This window comes from Anomaloglossus baeobatrachus, chromosome 7 (assembly GCF_048569485.1).
Source record: "Anomaloglossus baeobatrachus isolate aAnoBae1 chromosome 7, aAnoBae1.hap1, whole genome shotgun sequence".
Classification (NCBI taxonomy): Eukaryota; Metazoa; Chordata; class Amphibia; order Anura; family Aromobatidae; genus Anomaloglossus; species Anomaloglossus baeobatrachus.
In genome coordinates, this window is record NC_134359.1 from 246,137,113 (window position 1) to 246,162,307 (window position 25,195).

The following is a 25,195-nucleotide window of genomic DNA, read 5'->3' on the forward strand; positions in this document are numbered from 1 at the left end:
AAACACTGGTGATTGACCCCCTCCTTACCCGAGATGAATACTGCAACTTAAATAAGCTGCAGTACCCTGTGGCGACTGAAGCCTCAGGGGCGCCACATGCCCTCAGCGAGCCTTCCCTAGTCGGGCACCAGAGACTTTTTTTTTTTTCTTTCTAGAAGAGCTGTATTGTGGAGGTTTAGCCAACTCGCAGTAGATTTGTGATGTCTTCTTGGCTGCCTCCATCTTCTAGGAGACTTCTGGATGCTCCAGGACTCCCTTTATGTCTGTATATAATGTGTGCTCCTTACAGACATCATATTACTTGATTATTTAGTGCGCAGTCTAAGCACACTTATTTTTAATGAGGGCGATTTGCTACCACTTATAAGGCGTGAACTTTTTTATTTTTAATATTTGGGTGACTGATGCAGATATTAAAGGGTTATTAATTTCTATACCCATCATGTTGGCTTCTAGGTCCCAGCCACCAAAAGGTTACAGAAACGGCCACCATTGGCAGCTGTGCTATTGTTTGCATGACTCCTGTAGAAATGAATGGGAGGTATGCCTGCAGTGTGTAACTTCCATTCATTCTATGGGAGTTGCACCAATAGCACTGCGGCAGGTGTACTCATCTATATTTGTGGGCAGTCTGTGTCTAGATGCAGGCAGACATGTGTATAACGCATTGGTAGAGGTATTTTGGCTGCATGCTAGGTATAATCCCTAAAGTGTTATTTCCATATCCAAGATCATATACCAATATGTAGTACCAGGTTTCCTCAAAAATAAGAGTGTCTTATATTTTTTTTGCCCCCAAAAAAGCACTAGGTCTTATTTTCAGGGTGTGTCTTAATCTCGAGGAGACATGGTTGGGGGTAAGTTTACCGCCCACAAAAAGCAGCCCCCCCCCTTCTCAGGAGCGTCATACTTACCAGCTCCGGGCGTCTGTGTGGCTCCCAGATCTCCCTGTAATCTCCCAGCAGGTGTGCTGCATGCCGTCCTCCCCTACGTCTGTCTGACACTCACATACATCAGCTCACACTCACTCATACTCATATAGACACACGCACATACATCAGATTCCACATCATTCCTCCCTGTGATCTCTGGTGGGCGCTCCAGGCAGCCGTGCTGCACGCCGTCCTCCCCTGCGTCTGGCCGACACTCGCACATCAGAACACACCCTTACGAAATCGCACATATCGGTACAATCGCGCGCGGTGCACACTCACCACATCCAGTGATACCACTTACTTCTGGCCATGTGATCCTCCTGCAGGTCCTGGAAGCTCACTGCACAGCGTCGAAGGTCCTTACGCCACCGAGAAGCAAGCGATATCGCTGGATGTGGTGAGTGTGTTTATGCGATTTGTAGTGTGATTGTGCGCGTGCGTGTTCTCGTGTGTGTATATGTGATCTGATGTGTGTTTGTGTGTGTGTGTGTGTGTGTGTGTGTGTGTGTGTTCCGCTACAGGACCTTGATGCGCTCCCCTGCTCCCGTTCGGCGTCTGGTGAGTCTGGTCTTCGCTCTTTTTTCTTTTGGAGGTGTCCGCTGTCTATAATGAAATGTCCTGCAGTATCTTTAACTTTTTTACCGCTGCATGGACACTTCATTATTGGACCGCGGCTAGGTCTTATTTTCGGGGAAACACGGTAGGTGTAGTAATAATAATATTATCAAATACCTCCAATTAGAAATGTAGTATAGTTATTATAATAATAAATAATAATTAATGTCGCTTACCTCATGTGCAGGGCATTGCAGCTTAGGTATCCGTGGTTGCAATCTTGAGCAACTACCTGTCATTATATGAGTGGAGGTAACCATGGATACCGAAGCTGCTGCAATGTCCTGCACATGAGGTAAGGGACATGGCTATATCAGGAGAACTACATTTCTAATTAGAGGTATATGCTAATATTATTATTATTATTATCACACCTATTAAATATCAGGATAGGATCTTGGCGATGGAAATACCCCTTTAAAGATTACCCCTAACATGGCAGCCAAAGTACCTCCACCAAAGGGTTACACCCATGTCTGCCTGTGTCTAGGGCACTCATAGGCTATGTGCGCATGTTGCCCTTTTTTTGTAACCACAAAGATGCAGCGTTTTTGGACGCAAAAAAACACAAAAATGCACCCGCGGCAAAAACGCAGCGGTAAAAACACTGTTTTGCTGTGTTTTTGTTCACTGTGTTTTGCTGTGTTTTTCCAATGGATTGCATGGGTGGAAAAAATGCAGAAAAGAATTGACATGTTCCTTTTTTTTTTTTTTTTTTTTAGCTCAAAAATGCAGCCAAACAAAACTGCACTGTGCGGACAACAAAAATGAAATGTCATAGGCTTTGCTGGGGAAGGAACTGCATGCAGTTTTGAGTACAAAAACGGGGAAAAACGCATCCATTAGATAAGACAGTCCTGGGACTCTACCCGGCTCATCCCGAATTGCCCTGGTGCGGTGGCAATCGGGGTAATAAGGAGTTAATGACAGCCCATAGCTGCCACTAAGTCCTAGGTTAATCATGGCAGGTGTCTCCCCCAGATGCCTTCCATGATTAACCTGTAAGTTAAAGAAAATAAACACATACACCCAAAAAAAAAAATCCTTTTTTAGGAATAAAAGACAAAAAAACACCCTCTTTCACCCCTGTATTAATCCCCAAATACCTCTCCAGGTCGACGTAATCCACGCGAGGTCCCGCGACGCATTCAGCTCTGCTACGTGAAGCTGACAGGAGCGGCCACAGACCATGACCGCTCTCTGTCAGCTCCACACAGCAACTGAAGTGATGACGTCACTCAGCGGCCACCGCTCTCAGGTGGAGGACTCCAGCTGTGACTGCAGGTAACCTGAGTGACGGCGCCGCTGATCGCGCTGCTCACTTCAGTCACTCAGGGGATTAGCGGTCACCGGCGAGTCCTTCACGGGTGACCGGTAATCAGGACGCCACACACAGACCGAGCCGGGGGATGACAATGAGGTCGGGTGAAGTTCATCTGAGTTCATTCTCATCGTGCGGTTCTATCTGTGTCTGCTGTCAGCGGGCATGTAGCAGAGCTGAATTGCCGGAGGAACGCACTGTCAAAAATGCATCCAAAATGCATGCTTTTTGGATGCAATTTTTTTTTATTTTTTTTTATTTTTTTTTACAATCGCAGTGTTTACATTTGTCCAGTCTGCCAGAGGGTGCGTTCTTTTCCACACTGCACAGAACGCAACATGGGCACATACCCTAAAAAACGCAGCGTGCGCACATAGCTGTATAGTGACGGCTAGTCAGTTGTTTGTGGTCATAACCATGGACACCAAAGCTGCTGCAATGCCCTGCACTTGAGGTAAGACAAAAACTAATCAGGAGAACTATACTACATTTCCAACTGGAGGGGTTTGTTAATATTATTTGTAATAATTGGGGATGGGAATACCCCTTTAAGTGTATGGGTACAAGAGGTTTTGGTCAGGTGCCTGTAAACTATACGGTTTTCATATTTAATATTAATGGCCTCATAATTTTGCAACTAAGAGGAGTCATTAATGCTTTTGAGCTTTTTTGCTTGGAATGTTATATCTAATCCAAATTTTAAATTGTTTTATCAAACTTTATTAAACCAGAGCATGAAAAAAGGGACAAAGCTGAACGAAACAGCACGTGACTGCTACGTCATCACTCGTACTAGCTCTTACCATAGAGGAGGGCTTCGGTAGTACAGCGGGTCCCTACGCGGCGCTGAGAGCGCCCTCTGCCGTCTCTATGTTGTGTGATCACCTGGAAAACGTCCGGGTGGAAACCGAGCCTGTGACTAAGGTTCCGCCCTTCTCCAGCCTGACTTACCCCTCCTTCTCAGCACGGTTGCTCTCCTCCCACCCATCTCTCGCCTCTTCGGGCCGATGTGGGCCATGGACCGGCTCGGTTCCGGAGGACATCGGCCGAAGCTGCTCAGATGAAACTGTTCATCGGCTGGGTACTCACATACGTGCTCTGCCTGGCCGCGGTGAAGAAGATGTGGAGCAGCCGGTACCTGAGGAGTCACCTGAGTAGATCCCTGTATATGAACATGCTGAGCCCAAACCAGGCCCCTTACTGGGAAGTGAGTCACCAGGTGTGTGCACAGGTGAGGGGGCCCCTCCAGCTATGGGCCAGGGCTGCTGCTGGCTATACTGTAGTATTACATTTAGGGGGGGATTTATAATCTGATTTATTAGTATTGGATTGGGGGGTCTGGCTGAATGGGATCCCACCAAATCCAAATTCGGTGGCTCTATCCCTTTAATTTCTTTTTCGTACCTCCGACCAGGTGGGGCGCTGTTTCTAGGGACAAAAGAGAGGAGCCTCTATTCTTAGCACCAAATCCCCTCCATTAGGGCACTTTCACACTTCCGTTGCTATCCGCCGCCTTGAGGAATTACGGTAACCATTGCAGGAAACAGTTTTCTTCCTCATAGACTTCTATTAGCTACGGATAGCAACGGATGGCCTTGCATTGCATCCGTCAGCCGACGCTGCGTTGCATCCGCCTGGCAGATGGAACGCTGCATGTAGCGTTTTTCTGTGCTTGGCGGAGTGTCAAAAAACGCAACCTGCAGAAATTTTTTGTTTTTATAGAATTCCATCGGCGTCCGTTGTTTTTATAATGGACGCCTATGGTGGCGGATTCCGTTAACGCATCCGTCTTTACACAATTGCGCATGCCCAGATGTGTAAAGTCAAGAAAAAAAATCTATAACGGATTGCGGTATTTTGTACGATCCGTTGAATCCGTCACACAACGCAATGCTACGGATGCCGTTCAACGCAAGTGTGAAAGTAGCCTTATTGTGGGTCCCAGTGAACAGACCCCCATCAATCAGGTCCTGTGGTGGATCGTATGGATATGCCGGCCATATTTTTGGCAGGAAGGACCCCTTTAATCCAGATGAAGCAGTAAGGGTATATTCACACCTAGATTTTTGGATGCAAAAATGCAAACTATGACCAGAAAACCCCAAACATAATAATGTGCGGGTTTTTTGTCCATTTTTTTGCACACTTTTACGTGGAGCATGCATGGTGAAAAACTGCAAAGCCGATGCAGCCTCGTTCACACTATTCCCAATGCGTTTTTGTTTTTTTGGGGTTTTTTTTTTCCTGAAATGTGGTAAACTTGTAAAGGCTGTTGCGCCTTTTGGGAAATCATTGCTAAAGCAACACGACCTGAAAGAATTGACAGGCGACATTTAACACTAGAAGTCCCAGAAATTTCGAGCTCCCCCCTGAAGTCCCGAAAGAGGGTCAATTGACCCTTAGTCCAAACTGTAATTAAGGCCATTACTGTCGCACCACAGGAGGTTGGAAAACAACAACCTTCTGCGGTGCGACAGTAATGGCCTTAATTACAGAACAAAAGACGGTGATTATAGGATGTTAGCTAAAATCCTACAGGTCATTCGACCCGTCTCTGGGTTCCAAAGGTAGAAATGTTAAATGACCCCTCTCTGGGACTTCGTGTTAAAAAATAAAAAAATGTGCAAAAAAAAAAAAACCCAAAAAAATGCAAGAAAAAAAAAAGCACATTGTGAATTAAATTTTATAAATCACATTAATATCACTGTAAGCGCTTGAATTAAATGCACTGAAAAAAATATATTAAAAGCGCAAAGTGTGAACAAGCCCCAAAGGTGACGGCGTAAACGTGGCACGGTTTTATTTTAATATTGCACTGGACCCTAGTCCGGTATTGTGGGGTTAATGTGAACCCATGTTAATTTGTACTAGAGATTAAAGGGGTTTCAGGACACGACGGTCACTTGTTTGGCCTTTTGTGCAATCACTTGTACAGGATCCATAACTGGCGCTCGTGTGTCACCTGTTCTGTCACGTCTCGTGCTACATCCCCGGCTTTGTCTGCCTCTACAATCCCGGCCACATATCTATTATAAGCAATTACGCTCCAGGCCTGGTTTGTGCAGCGGTGAAGCCGGTGTGATGGCACGCAGGAGGCACCAGACATCAGCCGGCAGCGGTGACGTGTGATTGTCATTGTTCACCAGGATATTGTGCGACTTCCTTCTGCTCATTGTCTGGCAGCGCGGCGCCGTCTGCTCATCACGGGCATGCACTTCTCACCGTCAGGCCACAAGGGGCATGAAAGCCGCTCAGCCCTGCTCTGCTCATCACCTCCAGCCAGATTCTGATTAGCATTCCTTATACGAGCTCGGCTTCTCTTTCATGTATTCATTCTTTTATTTATGTTTAATATATTGTATTTGATAACAAAATTATTTATTAATAATACAATTTTATTTATATACGTTAATTATAAATATGAAATATGTTCTGGGTAAATCCAACAAGAAAAATGGTGTGCCTTAAGGCTATGTGCCCACGCTAGAATGTCCATGCGGATTTTTTTGCCTGAAAATGCGCAACTTTCGCGGCAAATCCGCACCCGCGGATTTGCCGCGGATTTACCGCGGATTTACCGCGGATTTGCCGCGGATTTTGATGCGGATTTCATTTTTTTTTTTTCCCCCATTCAAAACAGAAAATCCGCACCAAAACTGCACCAAACAATTGACATGCTGCAGTTTGTTCCGCATCAAAATCCGCGGCAAAATCCGCAGCATGGGCACAGCATTTCCAAAATGCCATTGAAATGGCTGGGGAGTAGCTGTGCTGCAGATTTTCGGCAAATCCGCGCTAAATCCGCGTCAAAATCCGCGTCAAATCCGCGATAAATCCTGTAGCGTGGGCACATAGCCTTACTGTCTGCCCTTTTCTCATTTATTCTTTTTGCGCACATTTTCGTGATTAGCTGATACCATGATATTGTACGTTTGCGGTGTCTTGTCCCTCCTAAGAGCTCGGCTGTGTAAGTGACTTAATTTTCTATGCTGCCTTTCTGCCGTGCATTAGATATATAAAATACTAGCTGTAGTACCCGGCGTTGCCCGGGATAGTAACGGTCTCTCTCCCAGTTTCTGTCTGTGTGTGTCTGTCTCTCTGTCTGTCTCTTTCCCTGTCTGTCTCTGTGTGTCTTTCTATCCATGTGTGTATTGGTCTCTATCCATGTCTGTGTGTATAACTCTATCTGTCTCTGTATCCGTCACGCTGTCTATTTCTGTGTCTGTCTCTGTTTGTATGTCTCTCCCCGTTTTTGTCTCTTTTTCCTCGTTTTTGTTTGTCTATCTCTTTGACTGTCTGTGGCTCTGTCTCTTTCCCTGGCTCTGTCTCTTTCCCTGGCTCTGTCTCTTTCCCTGGCTCTGTCTCTTTCCCTGGCTCTGTCTCTTTCCCTGGCTCTGTCTCTTTCCCTGGCTCTGTCTCTTTCCCTGGCTCTGTCTCTTTCCCTGGCTCTGTCTCTTTCCCTGGCTCTGTCTCTTTCCCTGGCTCTGTCTCTTTCCCTGGCTCTGTCTCTTTCCCTGGCTCTGGCTCTTTCCCTGGCTCTGGCTCTTTCCCTGGCTCTGGCTCTTGCTCTTTCCCTGGCCCTGGCTCTTGCTCTTTCCCTGTCTGTCTTTCTGTTTATCTCTCGCTGTCTCTCCACCGACATCTTATTACCTCACACATAAGCTTCTTATACTTCCAATTTATTTTGTTCCTATAGCAACCACTCACAGCTCCTATTTATAACCTATAGCTCACAGCTCCATTGACTTTAATGGAGGCAGATTTTTTGGAGAGTAACTGTAAAGCGCAGGGTTACATTTCCCAGTCAAAATATAGTCTGACGTTCTCTGAGTCACATGAGACGTTTGTGCAAAATTTCGTGATTGTAAATGTGACGGTGTAGATTACTTTAGAGCACACACACACACACACACCTTTATATATTAGACTATGTTGTGATCGTATGTATTATATTACAGGTGATGGCTATTTGTGCTGGTTTTAATATTGGATAGTTTTTATGCACTGCATTTCCAAGTTTGGGTATATTGCACTTTATTAATGGCAGTTACACTGTAGCTTCCGGTTGTCATTAGAAAAGGGTTAGTCCCATCTCCATACAATACAGAGTAAGGTTTTTTTTTTTGTTTTATTTTAAAACTGGAAAAATAGGAGCCATTTACATTATTTCCCCTAATCTTATTTTTTTTTTTTTGTAGTCTAAAACGGAACTTCAACCTGTGATCGCTTGTAGTATGTAATGAAGAAATGCATTATTTAGTACAAATCACATTCCTCTGTCACAAAGATGGTGGTGACGGGGGCGTGTAGCAGCGCCAGCCTTTCAGCACCCTGCAATCACTTCACAGGGGGCGATGGGTGCTGGATTGTGCCGCTTAGGCCAGTTTCACACATCCGGCTTTTCTTCAGTTTGTCGGATCCAGTGCGCTCCTGTACAGTGTATACAGTACAATGGCTGGGCTGCAACTTCCTGGTAACAGGCTCCAGTCACATGACAGCACGTGACCGGAGCTTATCGCGCAGCCATGGTACTGTATACACTGTACGGGAGCGCGCCGGATCCGACAAACTGAAGAAAAGCCGGATGTGTGAAACTGGTCTAAGATGCTACTGTCAGAAACTGCCAGCAAAATTTTAAAAAGTTAAACAGCAGCAAACTGAGTTAGCTCTGATTGCTGCTGCCTGATACAGGTGCTGCCAGTATAGCACAGTCGGCACCTGTTTTGTGTAAAGGGTCAGCGCTCCATGCACCCACATGCACTACATGAATTTAAAAGGGTTATTCCCATCTCCAAGAACCTATCCCAATATGTAGTAGATGTAATAATAAAAATATTAGCAAATACCTCCAATTAGAAATGTAGTATAGTTCTCCTGATCTAGCCATGTCGGTTACCTCATGTGCGGGGCATTGCAGCATCGGTATCCATGGCTACAACAACAAACAACTAACTGTTACTATATGAACGGTCATAACCATGGATACCTAAGCTGCAATACCCTGCACATGAGGTAAGAGACATTGCTATATCAGGAGAACTATCCTACATTTCTAATTGGAGGTATTTGCTAATATTATTATTATTATTATTACACCTACTACATATTGGGATAGGATCTTGGAGATAGATTCCCTTTAAAGAGTTAATACTGTCACCATGTCTTAGCCACCTAATCTGAGAGCAGCATGACATAGGGGCAGAGATCCTGATTTCAGTGATGTGTCACTTACTCGGCTGCTTAGTGTAGTTTTGATAAAATCACTGATTAATCAGCAGGACATTATCATTACAGGACTACTTGGCGTGCTGCAGGTAGTCCAGCCTATTCATGAGCTCTGAATAACTGCTAGATCTGCAGCAAAAAAACATTGATTTTATTAAAATGGCAGCACACAGCTCAGTAAGTGACACATCGCTGGAATCGGGGTCTCTCTCTCTATATTATGCTGCCCTCAGATGGGGGAAGCAAAAACCTGCTGACAGATTCCCTTTAAGACTGTGATTGTGACATGCATCAAACACATCCATTATAAAATATATATTGCTAGTGATAATGTTTGATCTTACTGTTATTTTTGAAACTGTTAGATTTGCTTACAGTAGGGATAGTACATGTCTTGATATAGACAAAGCCGTGGCCTGTGTCGGGGGGGGGGGGTGCCTGTGTCAGAGGGGGTGTCGGGGGGGGTGGGCCTGTGTCGGGGGGGGGGTGGGCCTGTGTCGGGGGGGGGGGGTGGGCCTGTGTCGGGGAGGCCTGTGTCGGGGGGGGGGCTGTGTCGGGGGGGGCCTGTGTCGGGGGGGGGCCTGTGTCGGGGGCCTGTGTCGGGGGGGGGCTGTGTCGGGGGGGGGCTGTGTCGGGGGGGGGGGCTGTGTCGGGGGGGGGGGCTGTGTCGGGGGGGGGGGCTGTGTCGGGGGGGGGGGGCTGTGTCGGGGCCTTTCATACACACTTTCCCTTCTACATTTGTAGACTGGATTTGGACATGTGACTATGCACTGGGATTTTTTTGACCAGCACCTGATCTACTGTCCCAACTGAACAGCGTCTTATGTGCCTATCGTGAGCACTTGGCTGGTCCTGAACCCACGGTCCCTACCCCAGCCATAAACTCATCCCTTCTGTAACCGCTCTGCTCTATGGCTGATTGATGACCATTCTGATCAGGGCCCCTTTTATTAAATAGAATTCCCCAGTAGTAATTATCAACAAGGGTTTTCCAAACTGGACAGTCCCTTTAATCTTTGTATCAGCCAGGAATTAGGCAGTAGAGTACATTTGTTCCCTAATTTCAAAGGCTGTAAAGGGAAATGTAATATCTTGTGACCCTTTAACGTCTCCCATTCCTTCCCATAGTGGTATTTATGTGATAAAGAGAAATTAAGTGAAGAACTTCAGCCGATATTTGTCCAGAGTTTCCTGGATCAGGGAACACAGACGTTCCTGAACCGGAGCATCGAGAAGTCCGGCTGGTTGTCTATACAGCTTTACCACTCCTTCATGTCCTCTGTCTTCAGCATGTTTATGTCCAGAACCTCCATCAATGGGTGAGTAGTATTGTGTCCAATCGGCCCTTTAGAGGAGGCAGTAATGGCCGTACTCTGTGCATACAACCAACCAGTCACAATCACTGTTCACTACAATTATCTCCATTTGCAATTTGTACCTGATGTAAATGTCGTCAGCACATCCTAGGACCCCACCAAATCTTGAAAGGGGACAGATACAGTGGTACCTTGCTTAACGAGAGCAATCCGTTCTGGGACTGTGCTTGTAAACCAAGTTACTCGTTCAGCAAAGCAAGATTTCCCATAGGAAATCATTGCAATGCAGACAATTTGCTCCACAACTTGTTAAATGTCCCATCCTGGTCCCCTATTGTGCCATTCCACACACGTACATATTATGCTCACCTTACCTTCCGTTCCATCGCCGGCCTCCTGGGACTTGCTGTTCTCCGGTACGGGCTGTGTATCTGGTAACCATTGCGACGAGGCAGGAACTTCCGATGCCAAAGTGCTGATGTCAAAGGCAGGAGCCTCTGATTGGTCAGCGCGCTGCCTTTGAGTAGCGGTGACAGCCAAAGTTCCTGCCTCGTCGCCATGGTTGGCGATACACATCCTGGAGCGGCGAACTACAGGACCCAGGAGGCCGGCGATGGAACAGAAGATACACATTATGCTCACCTTACCTTCCGTTCTATCGCCGGCCTCCTGGCACTTGTAGTTCACCGCGAGGATTACTCCCTCGTCGCGATGTACCGGCGGACTACAAGAAGCATGAGACCGGCGATGGAACGGAAGGTAAGGTGAGCATAATACTGTGTGTGTGTGTGTGTGTGTGTGTGTGTGTGTGTGTGTGTGTGTGTGTGTGTGTGTGTGGACTGCAAGTGCGGGTCAGAGTGCGGTTAAAGTACGGAACCGGAAGTGTGTGCGGTGAGTATTTTGCTCGTACAGCAAGGCTTTCTTGTAAACAGAGTTACAAATTTACAGAAAGCTTTGCTTGTTAAGCGAAATTCTCGTTAAGCGGGTTACTCGTTAAGTGAGGTTCCACTGTATATGGAAACTTAATAAGGGTGGGGGAAACAGTCAATCATACAAGCGACTATATGTACAAAAACCTTTCAATTGTGTATTGGTAAATTGTGTAATGTCCATCCATGCTAGTTACTGGCAATATAACTGACCCTTAAAACTCACTTTTCTCCATACCAAAATCAATGCACAATTAAATGCCTTTTTTTGGTTTCTGGAAAAAAAGAAGCAGCTGCCATAGAAAGATCCAATAAGGGTAATATAGATCACTATTTGACAGGTCATGACCGTGATCTAGGATCACATGGACAGTAGTATGACTACGACGTTATTACTATGTGACTGTAGGAGAACAAGGGACAGGGGCTCCTATGCTGTCCCTCATGCTAAGGGACCCTAGGCTATCCATAACCTCAGGGTTACTCCTGATGGTGGAGATGCCCGAGTCTCGTGCCTGGCTATGCTCCTGACCAGATGTAATCTGTTTCCCCACTCATACCATGGGAAGAAAGGGGCAGAAGTGAGAACGAAAGACAGACAAGGAAAAACCAAAACTCTGACACACTACACACACAGGAATAGACGATGAGAGACTCAGGAGAGAAGGAAGAGCAGGAAGGCAACAAGGGAAAACTCCACAACCGCACTCAGCATTAAGTACCACAATCACCAGATAGATTAGATCACAACACCTCACCTGACCAGCTAAGATAAACTATAGCTGGCATAGAAGGAAGGATCTAGCCAGCATAAGGGGGAGCAGATGTGATTGGCTCCCCCACAACATGTGATCAAATTAGACTAACAAGCAGACTAGGAGAGATTAACTCTTTCTAGCCTGCATATGAACGACCACTCTGCAGGTCGATGCCTGAGTCTGCCTTCATTGGTCAGAGGCACCAGAGAAGTTATTAGGCGGAGTGTCGAAATTAGTAATCTGAGCAGATACCGCTGGCGCCATGACAGTCGGCAAAGTTTGTAAAACTCTCCGTGTAGCAGACTTGTCTTGAAGTGAAGTGGTAACCATGTGCCTGTCGTTTTCTCCCTTTGTCCGTAGGCTCCTTGGCAGGGGGTCAATGTTTGTCTTTTCACCGGAACAGTTCCAGAGACTTCTCAAGATTGGGCCTGATTGGAAATCTCACAGACTATTGGATCTAGGTGCTGGAGACGGTGAAGTGACAAAGGTCATGAGCCCGCACTTTGAGGAGATCTACGTCACAGAGATGTCCCAGACCATGATATGGCAACTTCAGAAGAAAAAGTACCGGTATGTTTTCCCCACAACTATAAAGAAATGAATGGTTGGGATCTTTGGGGCATTTACCAGCACACGGGTTACTCCTATTTTACATCCAGTGCTAGAATGAGGGGTCTCAGCTGAGCACCATCCCCCTTTAGTTTTATCTTGATCTTCCAACTTAAGCTGGGTTCACACATAGCGACGCAGCAGCGATCACGACGGGCGACCTGACCTTATCAGGATCGCTGCTGCGTCGTTACATGGTCACTGGTGAGCTGTCAAACAGGCAGCCCCCAGCCAGCAGCGACGCGTGGAAGCTTGGTAACTAAGGTAAATATCAGGTAACCAAGGGCTTGGTTACCCGATATTTACATTGGTTACCAGCACACACCGCTTAGCGCTGGCTCCCTGCACGCCAGAGTACACATCGGGTTAATAAGCAAACCCTTGCTTATTAACCCCATGTGTACTCTGGAGTGCAGGGAGCCGGCACAGGCAGCGTGAGAGCGGCGGACGCTGGTAACGAAGGTAAATATCGGGTAACCAAGGAAAGGGCTTCCCTTGGTTCCCCGATGTTTACCTTGGTTACAGCTTACCGCAGGCTGCCAGAAGCCTGCTCCCTGCTTGCTTCAGTTCGTCGCTCTCTCGCTGTCACACACAGCGATCTGTGCGTCACAGCGGAAGAGCAACGAGCAAAAAATGAAGCAGGACATTCATCATCGAGCGGCGACCTCACATCAGGGGCCAGCTCGTTGCTGGATGTCACACACAGCGACAGCGATGGGACATCGCCGCTACGTCACAGAAAATGGTGATGTAGCAGCGACGCCGTTGTCGCTGTGTGTGACACCAGCTTAATGTGCTATCGTTCTATACAAGAGGACAAACAGTATAGAACAGACATGCACATATCAGAAATCAGTTGTAATGTCTCTTTAAATGTGCAGGTCTGTCGTTAACCTGCAGGAATTCCCCCTGTGCTTGAAAGGTTTTTGGGGTTTTTTTTGTACCACTTATACTGAATATCTATTCTTATTTTTAGAGTACTTAATATTGATGAATGGCAAAGCACTGGCTTCCAGTACGACGTCATTAGCTGCTTAAACCTCCTTGATCGCTGCCACCAGCCCGTGACCTTACTGAAGGAAATGAGAAGTGTCCTTGAGCCAACAAGAGGTCGGGTCATATTGGCCTTAGTCCTGCCATTTCACCCTTACGTAGAAAACGGTGAGTAGCCCAATAACCGGCTATGTTTTCATTCTGTTAAGATCGCAACAAGTGCAGTAAAACTGCAGCGAAAACCAATGGAGTATAGGAAGATTTTTGTGTACTCACCGTAAAATCTTTTTCTCTGAGCCTTCAATGGAGTACACAGGACCATGTGTTTCGGTCTTACAGCACCTACCGGATTTCCATGAGCCTCCATCGAGGAACCAGAGAGAACAGATAGAGAAGGGCGAAACGTCGCTTGCCAGCAAATCGTATTTTTGGGTGAGCCCTTTGCTTGACCAGAATGGCGGTAAATTCGGGATTATTATCCCGAATATCTCCCGGATATTGGACTTCTGCTCCGCGTCCAGTTCCAGGTCGGAGTCCGACTCTGGAGACATATCCTTGTAGGCCGACTCTTGACGCAGAATCGGATGCAGAGTCAATATGGGATGTGGATGGGCCACATGTGTAGACCCGTTTCTTCTGGATCCTAGTAGGGACCGTATCCTGAGCCTGGGGAGCAGGGTCATTCTGGATGTCCGAGGTAGCTTTGTCCTGGTTCCTCGAGGGAGGGTCATGGAAAGTCGGTAGGTGCTGTAAGATCGAAACCCATGTTCCTGTGTCCCCCCAATAAGGCGAGAGGGAAATATTGGTTGGTCTGTATTTAACGCCTTATTTGCGTATATCCCATTTCTGTGGAGAATGGTGCCCACCCCCGACCTACTGATGACTGCATCCAGGTAGAAAATGAATGGAGAGATGTCTGTGCACATGGCCGTGATCGGAGAAGGAAGTGCACATGCTCGGCCTTCTCTCCATTCATTCTCTGGCACCTGCTTCACAGGCCTTTTCAGGGGATCCTCACTTTTTACATGAGACCCAAAGCAACTTTCTGAAAAAGACATAAAATTAAAAAAAATCAGAGAAAAAAAAATCAGCTTTATTTACTAGTACACAATATTAAATGCCCTGCAGGATGCTGAAGACCCCTATGATAAGAGGCAGCGCAAAAGGTGCAAAATATGGATGAGACAATCGCTCACATAGCTATCATTCATAGAGAGGGCAGTCTCCTCGTATCACAAATGCACACGGATAAGGCTTGTATAGGGCACCAGTCACACAGATAATGGTCTTCCTCAGTATCTGGCTTACAGCATATTAAGGACACCCACACAGGTGATCAGGTGGCTGCCCGACATTATAGCAGGGCAGGGCAGATCAAAGTGCGCCTGCGCAGGAACTCAATGCCAGCGCGTGTGTATGATGAAGACACGTCATGCACCGCGGCTTCAGAATAAGGAAGACCAAGATGGCCGAAAGGGGCGGTGCCGGTCCTGGAGAACGGCGCCACCCATCTGACCAGTCTGCACCGGAGCGACGTTCTAGGTGAGTATTATAAAGTGTTTTTTATGTTCTACACAGCGGCCTGGGCTCTTATTTACAGTATGTTAGAATGATGTATATAAGAGCCCACTGGTGGTGGCCGCAGCTTCTACTCCGAAAAAGTGGTGACAGGTTCCCTTCAACATGCTCTGGCGGGGAGCGAGTCATTCCCCACTCCCATCAGCGTACCTGTGACGTGATCACTGGACATCGATGGATTGTCAGGACAGTCGGAGATCTGCTGATGACCTCAGTGTTTGACATGAGAGCTCGTCCTGTAAATGCCGGTTGAGCGCTGACATTCATAGATCATCATTTTATTGGACAGAGCCGATGCTGATGCCTTCCTCAGTACACCACAAACAAGCAAAAAATCGTATCTACGCCGAAATGGTATCAGTAAAAAAGTCAGCTCAGGGCACAAAAATAAGCCTCACACAGCCCCAGATCCTGGAAAATAAAAACGTTACGGGTCTCTGAAAATGGCGACAAATGCAAAAATTATTTTTCTTCGGCGCTCCATTGGGAGACCCAGACGATTGGGTGTATAGCTACTGCCTCCGGAGGCCACACAAAGCATTACACTAAAAAGTGTAAGGCCCCTCCCCTTCTGGCTATACACCCCCCGTGGGATCACTGGCTCACCAGTTTTCTGCTTTGTGCGAAGGAGGTCAGACATCCACGCATAGCTCCACTGTTTAGTCAGCAGCAGCTGCTGACTATGTCGGATGGAAGAAAAGTGGGCCCATATGGGGTCCCCAGCATGCTCCCTTCTCTCCCCACTTGCGGTTTGTAAGGTTGAGGTACCCATTGCGGGTACGGAGGCTGGAGCCCACATGCTGTTTTCCTTCCCCATCCCCCCTCAGGGCTCTGGGCGAAGTGGGATCTTACCGGTCTCCAGGCACTGAGACCGGGCTCCATCCACAGACCCAGGGAACCTGCTGGATATGGAGCTGAGTATCGTCAGGGACAGGCCCTGCTACATTAAGGTACTCTGTGTCCCCGGGCAAGCGCGCACACACACACCAGCATTGCTGGGAGTGTTAGTGCGCCGGGGGCAACAGCGCGGAGCGCTCGTGCTATTATTCACTACAGCTTTGCTGAGTGACTTTATGTATTGGGAACTGCCGCGCCGGCCGTTGCTGGGTGTTTTTGACATTATGGCGCGGCTGGGACTTGTGGTGCGCCGGGGACTTCCGCGCTGGCCGTGCACATGGACGGCCGCGCTTATTACTCGAGTCCCCGGCTTTGCGGCCTAGTTTTCGTTTCGTTCCCGCCTCCAGCCCTGCCAGTCAGGGGAGAGGCGGGACGCTGTACAGACAGTCAGCGCCGAGGGCTGGAGTCTGCTTTGCATTCTCCAGCCCCCTTCACTGGACACAGTGGGACGCCAGTTTCCCGCTCTTGTCTGGGGCACGCCCACGGCCCGCCCCTCGTCACACGAGCTGGAGAAGGACGCCGGCAGCCATTCCTGCACGCAGTCCGAGCTGGGGAACGGAGACATGCTCTGGGCAACAACACAGGGCTCTGGCGACCACACACCCGCGTTATAGGCGGGCGGTAAGCAGCACCTGAAGTGCTGACCCCACTAAATACCGAAGTGTCCATTTGTATTCTATGCTTGTATGCTATACACTGCACTGTAGGTCGCTATCTTTGGCTATATGCCCTTCTAGATGGCGAGATAACAGCAGCAAAAACGCAAGGGTGCTAAGGCACAGGTTTTCTAGGCTGCTTGTATTGCATGGCTGAAGTGTTCATTTGTACTTATGCTTGTATGCTATACATTGCACTGTACGGTCGCTACTCTGGGCTATATTCTCCTAGATGGCTGGACAACAGCAGCAAAAAAGCAAGGGTGCCAAGGCACAGGCTTTCTATGCTGCTTGTATTGCATGTGCTGAAGTGTTTATGCTTGTATGCTATACATTGCATAGATGACTAGAATACAGCAGCAAAAAAGCAACACAGGCTTTCTATGCTGCTTTTCCTGCATGTGATACTGTTCCACCGGCAGGTTCCACTGACCCCCATTGTGTGCAATGCTCCCCTGTAGCACTTGGTCAGCCGGGGTCTCTACTAGAGGTGGCCAAAGGAACCACCTGTGAACCCTGTCCAGGGACAGGGACGGAGATTGTCATGGGATGGAGACTTTGCAGTCCAGACAGGCCATGGGCAATCTTGATTAATGCTCCCTGGCCACCCTCATTTGGAACGCACTCAGTGCTCCGGGGGGGTCCCAGGCATTCCAGGGTGAAGGCTCTGACACGGACGGCAGTCCCAGACAGCCTAAGCTAGCTCGCTGGGTGCGGCACTTGGCTTCATCACTGGTCAAGGTCCCAGCAGGACGACTCTCTGTATGATGAGGCAGACGTAGCTGATCAGGGCTTTGGTCCTGACACCGCTCTCAATCCGGATACACCGGATGGTGACGCCATAGTGAATGATCTTATAGCGTCCATCAATGGAATGTTGCATATTTCTCCCTCAGCTCCCCCAGTGGAGGAGTCAGCTTCACAGCAGGAGAAATCCTTTTTCAGTATCTCATGCATAGATTGAGTACTTTTTCTGGCCACGCTGACTTCAGAGACGCAGTTCAGAAACACCACGCTTACCAGATAAACGTTTTCTCCAAACGTATTAAGGATGCACGTTATCCCTTTACCCTGACGTGGTAAAGCACTGGACCCAGGGTCCAAAGGTGGATCCCCCAATCTCCAGGCTTGCGGCTAGATCCATAGTTGCAGTGGAGATGGGAATTCACTTAAAGATGCCATTGACAGACAGATAGACCTCTGGTTGAAATCTGTCTGTGTAGCTATCAGCGTGTCGGTTGCTCCGGCATTCGCAGCCGTATGGGCACTCTAACCTATTTCAGCTGGTCTTGCGCAGCTGCTCTTGAGCACATGTACATCTGTGCCGCAGGTGGTGTCCTTAACCTCGCAATGTCTGCATTGCGACTTACCCTAGTAATACTGTCCTGGGGGGACAGTCGAGGTTGGTCCTTCCCAGGCTCGGGCAAGTCCCAATGGTCCTCGTCTAAAAGGACTCAAAAGGCTCAGAGGGGCTCAGATTCCGGCCGGGCTCATTCACGCCCAAGGAAGGCAGCAGGAGGAACCGCTACCAAGGCGATCTCCTCATGTATTTCAGCTCTCTCTCTCCGCATCCGCGGTTGGTGGCAGAATCTCCCGCTTCTGGGTACATTTAGCTGCCACAGGTCACAGACCGGTGGGTGAGAGACATTGTGTCTCACGTGTACAGGATAGAGCTCTGTTCTCGTCCTCCGGCTCGACTCTTCAGAACTCCCCCCCCCCCCCCCCCCCCCCACCGAGCCGATGCTCTTCTGCAGGCAGAAGGAGTGGTAATCCCTGTTCCTCTTCAGGAACAAGACACGTTTTTTTCCTCCAATCTTATTGGGGTGCCAAAAAAGGGTGGCTTTTTCCGTTCCGTTCTGGACCTAAAACTGCTCACCAAGCACGTGAAAGCCAGGCGGTTCCGGATGTAACCCTCCGCTCCGTCATTGCCTCAATGTCTCAAGGAGATTTCCTAGCATCAATAGACATCAGGATGCTTATCTCCACGTGCCGATTGCTCCAGAGCACCAGCGTTTGCTACGTTTCGTTATTGAAGACGAGCATCTTCAGTGCGTAGCCCTGCCCTTCGGTCTGGCGACAGCCCTACGGGTTTTCACCAAGTTCAGGGCAGCAGTGGGAGCAGTCCTGCACTCTCAGGGTCACTCTGTGATCCTTACTGGACGATCCACTTGTCAAGGCACCCTCTCAAGAGGCATCCCGACACAGCCTGAACGTGGCGCTGGAGACTCTCCAGAGTTTCGGGTGGATCATCAACTTTTCAAGGTTACATCGGGCACCGACCCAATCGCTGACATATCTAGGCACGGAGTTTCACACTCCCTCAGCGATAGTGAAGCTTCCGCTGGACAAGCAGCGTTCACTACAGTCGGGGGTGCAGTCTCTCCTTCAAGGCCAGTCACACCCCTTAAGACGCCTCATGCAGAGGCAGTCACTTTCGCGCAGTTTCATCTGCGTCCACTTCAATGGGACATGCTTTGCCAATGGGTTGGGGAGTCGACGTCCCTAGAAAGGAACGTTTCCCTTCTCAGACGGTCAAGGACTCTCTTCAGAGGAGTCCATCCTTCAGATCAATGTTCTGGAAATCTGGGCAGTGCATCTTGCCCTGCAAGCCTTCCAGCAGTGGCTGGAAGGAAAACAGATCCGAATTCAGTCGGACAATTCCACAGCGGTGGCAGACATCGCCCACCAAGGCGGAACACGCATCGCCAAGCCTACCAGGCAATCCGGCGGATTCTGATGTGGGTGGGGGACAGAGCATCCACCATATCCGCAGTTCACATCCCGGGCGTAGAAAATTGGGAAGCAGACTTCCTCAGTCGCCTGGGCATGGACGCAGGGGAATGGCCTCTGCACCCAGTATGGTGTCAGGAAATCTGTAGCCGCTGGGAGATGCCGGACGTCGACCTAATGGCGTCTCGGCACAACAACAAGGTCCCGATTTTCATGGCGCGGTCTCACGAGCAAAGAGCTCTGGCGGCAGGCGCCCTAGTTCAGGATTGGTCGCAGTTCCAGCTACCCTATGTGTTTTCTACTCTGGCACTGTTGCCCAGAGTGCTACGCAAGCTCAGCTCCGCTTGCCGCCGCGCCATCCTCGTCGTCCCAGACTGACCGAGGAGGTCGTGGTCCCGGATCTGTGGCATCTCACGGTCGGCCAACCGTGGGCACTCTCAGACCGGCCAGACTTACTGTCCCAAGGGCCGTTCTTTCCACTGAATTCTACGGCCCTGATCCGGCCTGTGCGGCCATCGAGTCCGAGATCCTAGCGTCTTCAGGATTATCTCAAGACGTCATTGTCACCATGAGACGGGCTAGGAAGCCGACGTCTGCCAAAATCTACCACAAGACGTGGAAGTTATTCTTATCTTGGTGCTCTGCTTAGGGAGTGTCTCCCTGGCCATTTGCATTGTCTCCTTTTTCCCCCCTTCCTGCATCTGGATTGGGAAAAGGTTTGTCGCTCGGCTCCCTTAAAGGACAAGTCGCAGCGCTGTCGGTATTCTTTCAGAAGCGCCTAGCACGACTTCCTCAGGTACGCACGTTCCTGCAGGGGGGTTATCACATTGTCCCTCCGTACAAGAGGCCGTCAGACCCATGGGATCTGCACAGGGTATTAATTGCTCTCTAGGAGCTGCCCTTCGAGCCTCTGAGGGATGTTTTCACTTTCTCGACTTTCACAGAAAGTGGCCTTTCTGGTAGCGGTCACGTCTTTTCGGAGAGTGTCCGAACTAGCAGCGCGGTCATCCAAAGCTCCCTTCCTGGTGTTCACCAAGATAAGGTAGAGCTGCGTCCGATCCCAGAGTTTCTCCCTAAGGTGGTATTCCCTTTTTATCACAATCAGGATATCTCCTTACCTTCCTTTTATCCATTTCATCGATATGTAATGGCTTTGCGTTGTTGGATCTGGTGTAGAGCACCCAGAATCTACATTCCCGCACGGCGCTCCTGCGCCGCTCGGATGCACTCTTTGTCCTTGTCACTGGTCAGCGCAAGGGATCGCAGGCTGCAACATCCACCCTGGCTCAATGGATCAAGGAACCAATCCTTGAAGCCTACCGTTCTACTGGGCTTCCGGTTCCATCAGGGCTGAAGGCCCATTCTACCAGAGCCGTGGATGCGTCCTGGGCATTACGGCACCAGGCTACGGCTCAACAGGTGTGCCAGGCAGCTACCTGGTCGAGTCTGCACACTTTCACCAAACATTATCAGGTGCATACCTATGCTTCGGCGGACGCCAGCCTAGGTAGAAGAGTCCTGCAGGCGGCAGTTGCCTCCCCGTAGGGAAAGGCTGTCTTGCAGCTCTAACATGAGGTATTTCTTTACCCACCCAGGGACAGCTTTTGGACGTCCCAATCGTCTGGGTCTCCCAATGGAGCGCCGAAGAAGAAGGGAATTTTGTTACTTACCGTAAATTCCTTTTCTTCTAGCTCCTATTGGGAGACCCAGCACCCGCCCTGTTGTCCTTCGGGATTTTTGGTTGTTTTCGGGTACACATGTTGTTCATGTTAAATGGTTTTCAGTTCTCCGATGTTACTTCGGAGTGAATTTGTTTAAACCAGTTATTGGCTTTCCTCCTTCTTGCTTTTGCACTAAAACTGGTGAGCCAGTGATCCCACTGGGGGTGTATAGCCAGAAGGGGAGGGGCCTTACACTTTTTAGTGTAATGCTTTGTGTGGCCTCCGGAGGCAGTAGCTATACACCCAATCGTCTGGGTCTCCCAATAGGAGCTAGAAGAAAAGGAATTTACGGTAAGTAACAAAATTCCCTTCTTTTTACAAACTTTTTTTTTTTTTTAAGTGGTGAAAAAAAAAATCAAACAATAAAGCTGTACAGGTTTGGTATCTACAAACTCGTACTGACCGGGGCAATTATACGGCCAGGTCAATTTTACCATTATAGTGAACGTGGTAAATAAAAACATAAAAAAAAATAAAATGGTGGAATTGCAGGTTTTTTTTTTTTTTTTAATTTCACTGCACTTGCAATTTTTTTTGTTCACCGTTTTACAGTATACCACTATGGTTTAATGAATGGTGACATTGAAAAGTACTCATCTCACTAAAAACAAGCTCTCATACGGCGATATTGATGGAAAAATAAATAAAATATGGCTCTTGGGTAAAAAACAAAAAGCGGAAAATGGCCATGGCGTGAAGGGGGTTAACCATGTGCATTTATAAGACAGAACCTCAGATAAAAAACAAAATGAGCAAATACCCTGCAGTAAGTACCGCATTTTTCGCTTTACAAGACGCACTCTTGTTCCCCCAAATTTTGGGAGAAAGTAGGGGGTGCGTCTTATAATCTGAATATACGGATTATATACTGCAGGGTCCAGGGCAGGTGGGGGCAGCTCTGGAGCGGTGCTGGAGGCTGAGGGAGGCTGGTGAGCTTGTGAAGGCTGCAGCGGGAGATCTACTCCCGCACTTATAATATGCACTGCCGCTGTCCATCACCTTGGTGCTGAAACCGCACCGCAGTGACGGGCTGGGGGAGCGGCGCATATTATATGTACCTGTGCTCCCCTTTGATGGCACATGCCCCCCTGTGTTAGATATGGCCCCCATGATGCTGCCCATAGTAAAATAAAAAAACTCTTAATAATTATTATTATTATTAACTTACCTCTTCCAGCGTGTCTCCCCGATCTCCCTCTTGCTGCTATGATCATGCACGCAGAGATGTCACTCTGCTGTGCCGATCACATGACCGGCACCGAGAACCAGGAAGTGCAGGAACTCAGCAGCACAAAGGGAGACTCGAGGGAGGACAGTGCTGGAGAAGGTAAGGAAAGAGTTTATTTTACTATAAGCAGCAGCATGGGGGCCATATCAAACACAGGGTGATGTGTTCCATCCACAGGGAGCCATGGGCAGCAATAGGGGGCCGTGTGCCAGCCACAGGGGGCCATGGGCAGCAATAGAGGCCGTGTGCCAGCCACAGGGGGCGATGGGCAGCAATAGGGGGCCATGTGCCAGCCACAGGGGGCCATCGGCAGCAACAGGGGCTGTGTATCAGCCACGGGGCCATGGACAGCAACAGGGGGCCGTGTGCCAGCCACGGGGCCATGGACAGCAACAGGGGGCCGTGTGCCAGCCACGGGGCCATGGACAGCAACAGGGGGCCGTGTGCCAGCCACGGGGCCATGGGCAGCAACAGGGGGCCGTGTGCCAGCCACGGGGCCATGGGCAGCAATAGGGGGCTGTGTGCCAGCCACGGGGCCATGGGCAGCAATAGGGGGCCGTGTGCCAGCCACAGGGGGCCGTGTGCTAGCCACAGGGGCCGTGTGCCAGCAATAGGGGACATGTGGCATCACTGGGGGACATGTGCCAGCACAAGGGGGCTATTTTCAATATAAGGGGGCCATATCCAGATTAAGGGGGCTAATTTTAGGATGGGGGGCTATGAGGGACATATACCCTATATGATTTGTTAGACGGACACTGGCATTATAAGACGGACCCTATTTATTAAAAAAAAAAAAAAATCTCTTTTCCTTCACCAAATCTGGTCTTATAATCAGGTGCGTCTTATAAAGCGAAAAATACGGTAAATGAATTAATAGTAGTACATGTAAATAGGATAAGGTACTTAGTACACACTGAGGACGGGCGCCCTATATAAGCCTTACCCGTGTGCATGTGTAATGGTCGGGTGGTCTCGTCAGTATTGTGCGGTCTCTGTTATTTCCAAGGGTGATGTCAACACTAGGTATGGGGAAGTAACACACGAATGGCAACAGGGAAGGGAAAAGCTGTGTCTAGGAAAGGGGGAGATGGTGACCCCTGACCAAACCTACTACTGGTCCCTGGGGTCCTTCACCACCCTAGATAGGTTAACCACCTATGCGCCGTACAGGATACCTAGCCCTGGCTGACACTGAACTGGGCTGTATGTAGAGAACTGATGGGATGAGCTCTCTGTCATCCCCACTAAATTCTAAAGAAGACAAATGGCGGAATATGAACAAATAAGTTATCTCCAAGAAGATTCAGAGAGAGGAACAGTAACAATGTTTGTTCAGATGAACACAAGCCGACTGCTTGGATCCAAGGCCTCTATAGAAATATAACTCTATCTCCACCAAATACCAAGGGGAAATGTGGGTATTTAAGGACAAAAGGGGAAGTGATGATTATTAACAACTGAATGGTGAGGAAATCCGCAGGGTCCTAAAAAGAAAGGGATTAACTCCAAGCAGAGAATATACATATGATACCATTACACCACAGCAGGAAGAATAGAATGTCAGGGAGTAGTTTGTGTATCCAAACACTGCGACCTTCTACAGCCGGACACCACAGGACTATCTGTCAACCGTGATATGCCGGTGATGGGTAATATATCATGCTCCATGTTGTGAAAAATCTTATGTGGCTCGTGTCTCCGATGGGATGTCAGCTGTCATTTCTGGTTTTCTGTTTTGTCAAAGGAGCAGAAAAGCAAAAATTGCTGGATCTGTCACACTACCGACACCAAATGCGCCCAGTGAACCCGACATATAATCAGAACCGTCTGATTCCACACAATTCTTCTTCATGAACAGAGTCTCTGGCACCGATGAATTTTCTCACATTTCCCTTTTTCCACGATCTGTTCTTGGCATCAGCACATTGGATCATTCATCACTATGTACTGATTCCTGTCCATTCAGCAGAGTATTGCAGTAACTGGGCACCAAGTGTTTTTTTGAGATTTTATTAATAAAATATTTTAATATCTTTTTACATATTTCCCGCCTTTTCATCACAACTTTTGGACAATACATTCCAGCTTTCTGCTTCCGAGGATCTAGTTCAGTGCAAATCCTGTGTATTCTGGTAGATTCTGTCGTCCTCTATGACCTGGTTCTGTTAAGAAAAGAGTAGGATATTTGGATTAGGAGAAAACTATTGGTGGTACATTAGCTCCTTTTGCTGTGGGACATCAATGGAATGGAACGGTGGCCATGAATTCACACTTCTACTCCTTTAAAGGGAATTTGGGAGCCCCTTTTATAAAATCACCACTAGGGGGAGTCGGAACACTGGTGTGTGTAAGGCCTCTTTCACACATCAGTTTTTTGCCATCAGGCGCAACCCGGCAAATTAGGAAAAAAACGGATCCGGCGCCTGATCCGTTTATTTCTCATAGACTTGTATTAGCGCCGGATTGCAACACATGGCCTCACGTTTCATCCGTCGTACGACGGATCCGGCTAAAATTGTCTGTGCAGCCGCCGGAAGCAACGTCGAATGTAACGTGTTTTGGGACCGGCGAAAAAACGGAAGGCGACGGATCCAGCGCAGTCCGTCTTTTTTTAACAATGGGAGCCTAAGGGCGCCGGATCTGTCGTCATACATCAAATGATGGAATCAGGCCACGGATCC

General features: G+C 48.5%; 2 protein-coding genes across 3 annotated transcripts in view; one reads left to right on the forward strand and one right to left on the reverse strand.

Annotated features, from left to right (window-relative positions):
* Window positions 1-3,791: 3,791 nt before the first annotated feature.
* The window catches only part of METTL9 (methyltransferase 9, His-X-His N1(pi)-histidine), a 45,352-nt gene continuing 23,948 nt past the window's right edge, over window positions 3,792-25,195 (forward strand). Inside the window, exons 1-4 of one of the 2 annotated variants that reach the window (XM_075319145.1) lie at window positions 3,792-4,102; window positions 10,225-10,415; window positions 12,460-12,669; window positions 13,685-13,869. In XM_075319145.1, coding sequence (XP_075175260.1) covers window positions 3,932-4,102; window positions 10,225-10,415; window positions 12,460-12,669; window positions 13,685-13,869 — 757 coding nt within the window. In that variant the 5' untranslated portion in view covers window positions 3,792-3,931. The remainder of the gene's footprint in view (window positions 4,103-10,224; window positions 10,416-12,459; window positions 12,670-13,684; window positions 13,870-25,195) is intronic. The other variant, XM_075319146.1, reaches the window with a different exon arrangement.
* IGSF6 (immunoglobulin superfamily member 6) overlaps window positions 24,565-25,195 on the reverse strand; it is a 35,628-nt gene continuing 34,997 nt past the window's right edge. The window contains exon 8 of the mRNA XM_075319147.1: window positions 24,565-24,676. Within this exon, the coding sequence (XP_075175262.1) occupies window positions 24,623-24,676 (54 nt within the window). The 3' untranslated portion in view covers window positions 24,565-24,622. The remainder of the gene's footprint in view (window positions 24,677-25,195) is intronic.